Source organism: Amphibalanus amphitrite, unplaced genomic scaffold (assembly GCF_019059575.1).
Source record: "Amphibalanus amphitrite isolate SeventyFive unplaced genomic scaffold, NRLGWU_Aamphi_draft 000427F_arrow, whole genome shotgun sequence".
In the NCBI taxonomy this organism is placed as follows: Eukaryota; Metazoa; Arthropoda; class Thecostraca; order Balanomorpha; family Balanidae; genus Amphibalanus; species Amphibalanus amphitrite.
This window is the reverse complement of record NW_024881921.1, coordinates 468,327-476,987: the sequence shown is the minus strand read 5'-3', so window position 1 is coordinate 476,987 and position 8,661 is coordinate 468,327. Positions and strand designations below refer to the sequence as shown.

The 8,661-nt window shown below is 52.3% G+C and overlaps 1 protein-coding gene across 1 annotated transcript; it reads left to right on the top strand.

Annotated features, from left to right (window-relative positions):
* Window positions 1-978: 978 nt before the first annotated feature.
* On the top strand, window positions 979-3,263 carry LOC122391243 (fork head domain transcription factor slp2-like). Its single transcript, XM_043384989.1, has one exon. The coding sequence runs from the start codon at window positions 1,133-1,135 to the stop codon at window positions 2,219-2,221; it is 1,089 nt and encodes a 362-aa protein (XP_043240924.1). The 5' UTR covers window positions 979-1,132; the 3' UTR covers window positions 2,222-3,263.
* The last annotated feature ends 5,398 nt before the right edge of the window (window positions 3,264-8,661 follow it).

The following is an 8,661-nucleotide window of genomic DNA, read 5'->3' as shown; positions in this document are numbered from 1 at the left end:
AAAGCGCCGTTGCTCCAAAAGGTGACTTGAAAGGCTCAATGAACAAACGATAGGTAGCATGTCAAAAGCACATCAAATCAAATGCATGTCAGAGAAAACAAATTTGTTCAAATCAAATACAAAACAGCATAAGACAAAGAAAAAAAATGCTCTAAGATCATCCTACCGATCCCCCAAATAAAGTAAATCCTTTCCAATAACCTCATTTCCTCCTCTTCGTCTTTGCCTTCTCCATCATTTTTCGCTCCCTCATCTCTGACTCGACCGGGCGCCCCTCGCGGCTCGGCCCGGCTAAACAGGAAATGGTTTCGTTTCCAGCAGACAATCGGCACAATTGTCTCAATGAATGTGATTGGAACAATGAGACGGCCGTTCTGTGTCGCGCTCCGTTTGGTGCTGGCACAGAGTGCGGCTGGCGGCGGCTGTGTTCCGTGACCCGACCGGAGTCGCGCGCGGTCACCGGTAGATGAAAGGGCGGCGGCGGCGGCCCCGAGCCATGTCATAAACCTGAGCACGACACCGCGGCCAGCGCGACCCTGTTGAGGCTCTATTCCAATTTATGGGTCATCAAAGTCCACTTTGCCGAGCGTTGCTGGCCAGCAAATGAGTTTAATTATTGCCCGATAAATTCGCGCCGAATATCTGTTGGCCATTGCTCGGTGCTGAGCGGACATAAGTGTTGCGTGATTTAGCGAGTCGTAACTCAATGCACAGCACCCCGCAGGACGGCGCGCGAGAAAGACATCAGGGATGAACCGAAAACCGACGCGGCTATATTTCTGAGATGTGTTGCGAAAGGTGTCGCCTCCGGCGGGCCGGCGGTTCGGCGGCTCTCTGTGGTGGCCGCCGGCCGCCGGCGGCTCCGCCTCCCGGTCGGGGGCGGGGCCTGCGCGCCGCTGCCGCCGCTGACTGGCGGACGGGCGGTGGGCGGGGCTCGCCGGTCGGCCGGCCGCCGCCTCCGACCGGTCTCTCACTAGCGCCCCGTGCCGTACCGCGTGAAGACGTGCCGTGTCTGTCCGCTGTGAGCCGCCGCCGCCCGTGACCGTGTCAGTCCACCGCCCGGCGCCGCTGCTCTCCACGGCCGACCAAGCCGCGCGCCGACAGGAGTGGACCGTCTGCCGCTGATGACACCATGGTTTGCTCAGCTGTAGACATGAGCTCGTCGCCACTGAAATCGTCATTCAGCATCGACGCGCTCCTGCACAACCCGTTCAAGTCGGCCGCCGCGCTGCCGCCAGCCGAGGCCGCCGAGGCCGACGTCGCCTCCGACGACGGCATCGTCGAGAGCGACGTGGACGTCATCGGCACCGACGAGGACCTCGACAACTCGCGCGAGGGCGACGAGAAACTCTCGGACGCCGAGCCCGCCGAGGAGGCTAAGTCAGAGACGAAGGGGGACGACAAGAGCGACGAGAAGGCCGAAAAGAAGAAGTTTGAGAAGCCTCCCTACAGCTACAACGCCCTCATCATGATGGCGATCCGGAGTCACCCTCAGAAGCGGCTCACTCTCAGTGGCATCTACGAGTACATCCTGAAAAACTTTCCCTACTACCGCGAGAACCGGCAGGGGTGGCAGAACTCGATTCGGCACAATCTCAGTCTCAACAAGTGTTTCGTCAAGATCCCCCGCCACTACGACGACCCCGGCAAGGGCAACTACTGGATGCTGGACCCGTCCTCTGACGACGTGGTGATCGGCCCGACCACCGGTAAGCTGCGGCGGCGCTCGTCCACCGCCGCCCGTAACCGGCTGGTGGCGTTCCGGCACGGTCTCACGGCGCTGCCGTTCCCGGCGCTGTACCCGGCGGCGTACGCGGCCGGGGCGGGCCGGCTGCCGGGCCCGCTGTACCCGCCGGCGGCGGCGCTCTACTACCGCGGCGTGTACCCGGGCCTGTACGGCCCCGGGCTGGGCGCGCCCGGCGCCGAGCGGCCGCCCTACCTGGGCTCGCCGTTCTCGCTGCCGACCGGCGCGCCGCCGACGCCGAGCGCGCCCGGCGGCCCGCCGCCCACACCCTCGGCCGCCTCGCTCTACGACCTGTACAGCAAGCTGCCGTCGCGGCTGGTGTCGGCGGCGTCTGCGGGCGTGTACGGCGGCTCGCTGCTGCCGGCCGGTCTGGCGGCCGCTCTCCCGGCGCCGCACCGCTCGCCGCTCGGCTCGCCGGCCGGAGAGTCCGAGCCGGCCGCCGGAGCCGACCCGGCCGCCGGCGAGCGCCGCGACTGAGCCGGCGGCCCCCAGCTAGTGCAATACGCCCGCCGCCGCCGCCCCAGCCCCGACCGCCGCCCCGGCCCCGGCGTGTATCGATCGCCGAGACCTACCGACCACTCCACGGCAGTGGCCCGCCACCCAGGTCCAAAGCTAGGTAGGTTTTAGTCAAACGACAAACCTGACTTGTCAGAAATTTAGAGGGGGCCATTTATCTGGAAGACAAGGCGATACTGGTTGTAGCAGATTTTGGTGTATGTGGATGTGTCGCTGTAAAGTGTTATTCAATGGTAAATTTCCCACTCAAATTAAAACAGTCTACGTTTTCAATTTCGAATGTTAAAGACAGACTGTATGTTTTTGAGCTAGCATGTTCCTCAATCTTGGAGAAATCCAAAAAGCAAGTTTCTTTTTCAGTTGCTGGATTTTTATTAGCTCCGACAGATGGTTTTTTGACTGGCTCTGAATGCGCCGGTTGGCTGAAATACTCATACTAGTTTCGCCCCTCCCCACATCACCATTATGCGAGCCCTCTTTCAAATCCCGCTTCTCCGAAAGACGTCTTGGCGGTTACTTCCAAATCCTAATCCGCTCTTCATGAAGGTCTTGTCTCGCTCGGGGTAGACTCAGAAATAAGCTAGGTGGATCTAGTCCTCTGATATACCCTGGTGCGGACAGCCTAACCCGACCCGACCCGACCCGTCCCGAACCCTGAGATATTGTTCCTGTCGCGGCGGCGGTGCACCTTCTTTCACAAACCACTCTGTTGTTTTATTTATGGCGGGTAGGTGTTAGCCCGTCGCTGGTGTCTCGGTATTCGTTTCGTTTCGTTACGTACTTGCAGTCGGCCGCGTTGCGCCGCTACGTTGTGTCGGGTTCGCGCGCGGCCCGTCGATTGGAATACGGTATTACTGGTGTGTCAAGTCGACTCGTTGATGCTGCGTGACTTAGTCAGCCGCACCTGCGGCATAGACGCTTAGCGACAGATGCCTATCGTTCGTGTGTAAAGCCCTATGTGCTGTGTTGCTTGTATGTACAATAAAGAGTCTATTGTATGTCACACATATCTGTTTGGGATAATGGAGGCATTGATAAACGAAGGTGAAAGTTGACGCCGGGCTTGTCAAAAATTATTGGTGTGCTGGGAATATCATTTCCAACTTCACTCGGCATTCTTTCGCTCTAAAAGCGAAGAGGAGAACGGTATCGAACTATTAAAATACAGTAGAATTTAGCCTCAAGTTCAAGGCACACATGGCGGTACCTTGCAGAACTCCCGAGACCTGAAAACGTCAAACTTTTGATAGCTAGAAAAGAGGACAAACCATGAACGCTGACTAGTGAGCGCGTGCACCACAGCATCACTCTTCCTCAGGCGTTAATTCTGAACAGTTTAGTGTAACGCTGAAGCTAGTACTTTAGAGAGGCTAGGGCCGGTGTCGTAGCTCGGTGGGTGTCGCGGATGTTAAGTATTCCAGCCAGTCGGGATGAGGGATTCACCAGTCGGTGGTGCCGGTAATGATGTAGGGCTTGAGCCGGCCGATGCCGGGTGGTGCAGCTGGGTTGTGCCATGGGTAGCACCTATCCCTGGTGATGCTGAGGTTCTTTTTCGGGGTAGATATGGTGCAGACTGCAGTGGTCTCGCCCCGGATTGGTGTCCACGTGGTTCCGGGCCGTTGCTGAGATTGTCTCGATATGGTGCCGGGGTCGTACAGACTGCGATGGTTGCCCCGGAGTGGTGGCGCGGTGGTGTCCGGGTGGTTGCCCCGGAGTGGTGTCCGGACGGTGGCTCCGGAGTGGAATCCGGGTGGTTCCGGGCCAGTGCCGCGGTGGTGCCCGGATGGTTCCGGGCCGGTGCCCGACCCGGCGGCCGCGCCGCAGTGGTCGCCGCTCCGGACCAAAACAGACACGGCGAGCCCGTGTAAATATTTACCGACCGCCGCCGGGACGATAGCGGGCCAACACGCTTTTTACCCGGCTGTAAGATAATATCGTAAATGTCGACTGGTATGTAAACAGGAAGAGCGTCGGTCGCTGCAGCTAGATAGAGGACGGTAACTGAACCGGATACTGGGCGACATCGCATGGCCTCCGACCGCACTGGGACCACGGACCATGAGACCATACGGACCACACAGAGCAGCGGAGACCACGGGACCGAGCTGGGACACATCGCCAGGACCGACAGAACGCAGGACCCCCAGCACGGGACCACTTCAGGCTGGGACTGTATAGGCGCCTTGTGTGAGCGGTGGCGGTCGCCCTCCCCACTAACAATGGTCTGTTGGCGCTCACTCTCGCCCAGTATGACACAGTGTTTATTCTCCACTTTTTATTGGTGTGATGAAGTCGGCCAGAGGCGGCACCCGAGCTCCCAGGAGTCGGCCTCACACCCGCCGCTCGAGAGCAGACCAGACTGAGTCTGTCTGTTGTTTTGACATGTCTTATTCGGGTGACACGCACCGTTCAAATGATTCTCCGAAGACTAACGTCTCTTGCATTGTTAGCATTCTAACTAGAAAACCTTCGATTAGCTCTGTGATTTAATTAGGGAGCATTCCAATTTACAGGCAGGTATTGGTGTTAACTATATTTATGAGTCCTTGCCCCTAAATTCCGCAGACTTTTTGTGAAATATGTGGTGAAGTTTGCCAGGCTCACCCTTCTTCCTCGGCATCAGCCCTTACATATTTACACAAATACAACTTTCAAACTATCGTTAGAAGCATGTAGGAACGGAACGCGTTTGATTTGTAGCACAAGCGTCGGTGTAAATAAGTGCACACAAAATGGGAGGAGGCAGGCAAGACAGGCAACAACCCGGAAATACATGGACATTCAAAATAATGACATATAGAGATAATCAAGGTGATGAAAACGTCTCCACAGCAAAAACAAATGATCGATGAAAGGGTAGAATATCGCCCCAAACCTCACAGACTAACACATTAAACAAATAAATGCTTCCCCAAATGACCCTCTCCATGGCTTTATCCCATACCTCCTCTCTTTCCTCCCTCCTCACTCGGCGTGTGTTCCCGTGGGAGGGCGGGGGGCCGGGTCACGGCGGGCAGCTGGCAGGCGGGCGCTGTTCCGACACCTCCAGACCAGGAGGGACGCAGTGCCGCCCTGCCAGCACTCTGGCACGCGGTCACCGCGCGCCCCAAACCGTTACGTTGTTTGTATGGCAGGCCCCTACAGCCCCCCCCCCCCCCGGCAGGCAGTCCGCGGCAGAGCACTGCTGTCCAGACCCGCAGGGGGGAGGGGCAGAGGGGTCTGGAGTGAGGACAGTGTTCGAAATGTGTTGGGTGTGAAACGTCCAAATACTGGGCGTTGAAGAGCAGCAGGGATATGAAATATGCATTACCACAGATAACAGTAGTACTACTGTTATCTGTGGCATTACCAACGGAACATAGATCGGATGCTCGAAAAAGTCATTTTTAGACATTTTGGAAGTGGTTGGTGGTTACAGTCTTGTATACTGACTTTTAATAGGTGCATGATTTATTTCCCATAGAGTCATCTCTAAAAAATGTAACATTTAAGATTCATTATCTTGAGCACAATTTAAAGAAATGCATATAATGCAAAATATTTCAGGTTTACATATTCAAGACGCCCCTGCGACAGTCAGATTTTAACAAGGAAAATGAAGACCACTTAATTTTAAATTAATCGTCATTTTGTTGATGGAACGACTGCTTATAAATAACGACTTAGTAACGGCTGACAACGGCTTATAAACGCCTGCTTATAATTGTATCATTATGTAAAACGATTTTGCTTTCAAATTCACAGCTCATTTCGCAACTTATAGCCTTTCTTAACGGCAAGAATAATGTTTCAATCTATCATTCAATCGTTGCCGTTTCGGTTTAGACTGGGACCACCCGGCACCCGCTATATAGACTGATGGCTCACGGTGAAATGTACACGACTTTATCAAACACTAGCAGGGTGAAATGTCTTTGTTGGAAATCATGTGGCTGTAAATCACCACATAAATGTTTATCACTAATAAGGATGTTGTGCTTTGTGGCACCAAGTTTGTGCCAGCCCATGCTCTTCGATGTTTCACTTACCAGAATTTTTACACCGCTGAATCCAAGCTTAGCAAACGAACAATGCACTGCCAACTATAAATAATAAGTTTCCTGTCCCACCGTTTATTGTTGACGTAGGCGTATGAACGTGTGCTCTGTCAGACCGTTTGAACACTGTCTTGTGTGTGTTTGGGAGCCAATATCACTTACGTTTAATCAATTATGCATTACTCTTAGCCATATAGCCTCATTGCTGGTGCGTCCTAAAACACCAAATCACACCAACCACATATATCTTGTTCGTTATGTCTAACATTGAATTAGAAAACAAGCACTATCACTTTTTAACTATTATAAATGGTCGAAAGGGAAAAAGCTTTCATAAGTCATCAGAAAAGAAAATCGCCACGCTATCTTTCCGCGATCGCTACCGTAACAGAACGGGCCACAGTGATGTCTAGTGTCCCACGGCACCGGGCACCACGCCTGAATGGGACAACGGTCGCCCGAGTATTTCATCAGCAGCTCCGACTCCCCGGGACGGACCAGACACCACCATATCGCGCACCAGCAGGCCGCGGGCCAGCAGTCGGTATACCGGGGACAGCGGACGCTGCACGGCTAATGTGGCCGCCGGTTGCGTCAGGAATGGGGCGTGCTCTAATGCGGACTAATGTGGTCTGGTGTGGTTTGATGGGGTAGTTAATGTACATAATAGCACGGTTGTGGTTATCGTGTTTGTGTTGGTAAAATTATGGCTCAAAAGGAGGTTTGGATGAAAATGAGAATGAGGATGAATGTGAGGACGATAGGGTTTTAAAAATGTATTCACTGTCTGTGTCATTGATCTATATTCAATTAGGAATGCTAGCCTGCTCATTTTACATTCCAGCGAAATGCAACCAGAAACAGTATACTACGAGTAAAGGGAAAGCAATAACGGAATATCATGTATCAAACCAAAAGTTACTCCAAAATCATAGAGTAGGCTGAAGAGAATCGTCCGCAGACAAACGTTACCATTGCTGTGTGTCTTGTTACGTTTGGGTGTTGTGTGAGCCAATGGCGATAGACAACAGACAATCATAAGTCGTCCGTTGGGGCCAAATACACAAGGAATTATCAACATCAGAGCAAGGGCCAAACAGTACGGCGCCATTGCCGCTACACCGCGTACCATATTGGGATCAGATAAGTCAACATATTTGCGGTCACGCTATACCATAATCCAATATTTTCGAGGGCGCGGAGCCACAAAAACTTTGGCTTCCTCAGGCCGCTTGTGGCTATTGAGCGCTGAAGCATGACCACATGACAGGCACCGTGGTGGCTGCTACGATGGCCACGCACCATTGGTTTACGTCACCATTAGCTTACGGATATTTGCAAAATTAATGCTAGGTTTAGTGTTCAAATGAAAAATGCTTAGCAAATAGGAAATTGAAACAAACAGGAGAAAGTGGTTTATTCCCGAAGCCCAAAGCTAATCTGGCGGAATCCAATAGCCCTATAAGAAGCGGAATCGATTTATGTTATGCATGATTGATCAAATCAGCGACAGAGGACGTCGTACAACATTGGACTCTAATGCGAATGCGTCTAAGTCAACAACAAAAAAATACCCTTTATTCTCTGGGAACGATAGCCTGGAATGACGAAATGTAAGCCCACCACCCCCTCTTCCACTAGCGCGCCAGCGTTGCGTTCGACCCGGGAAACCCGTGCTTGGAGGGGAGCTAGCTATTCGTGCCAATGCCCCTCCAGTGGCACCCCGAGCAGCGCCCAAAGCCCACAAACTGGGGAGGGGCCATCGCAAAGGGGCGTCTGACCGGCCAGTAGCAGCGTGACGTCTGAATTAAAAAACGAATTAAATAATAAATCAAAATGTCATTAAATATTCATCATAGTCCAGCTATGATGAAGATATTCGTTATAATCTAACTGATAAACGCAAACCGAAACAAAATTTAAATTATGCTAATCAGAAGAGTAGCTGCATAATAACAGTCATCGGTGGCAGCTAGGATTCCGAATGGTATTTGATCTCAAACTTAATATAAAAAAGATACTTTAAGTGCGTTTTTGTAAGTCGGATACAAAGCAACATACCTTTTAAACAGTTCACGAGAAAACGAAGCAAACAAGTTAAAGTGTAGCGTAGTTTTTGGACTTGTGGATATCTAGACTCATGAGTGACGAGCGTTCAAGTGAGAAAAAAAAAACTGAAAAGTAAAAAGACAATATGGTTGGTTATATATTTCCGTATATTTTGTAGTTTGTCGGCATGGCAACAAGCCAAGCCAAGTACACCTCGTACCTGGAAGAAAAACTCTTTCCTCTTAGTACAGTGACGTGCATAGTTCATAAGATTTTCGTTGTTTAGTCGCATAATACGCAAAATAAATTAGACAT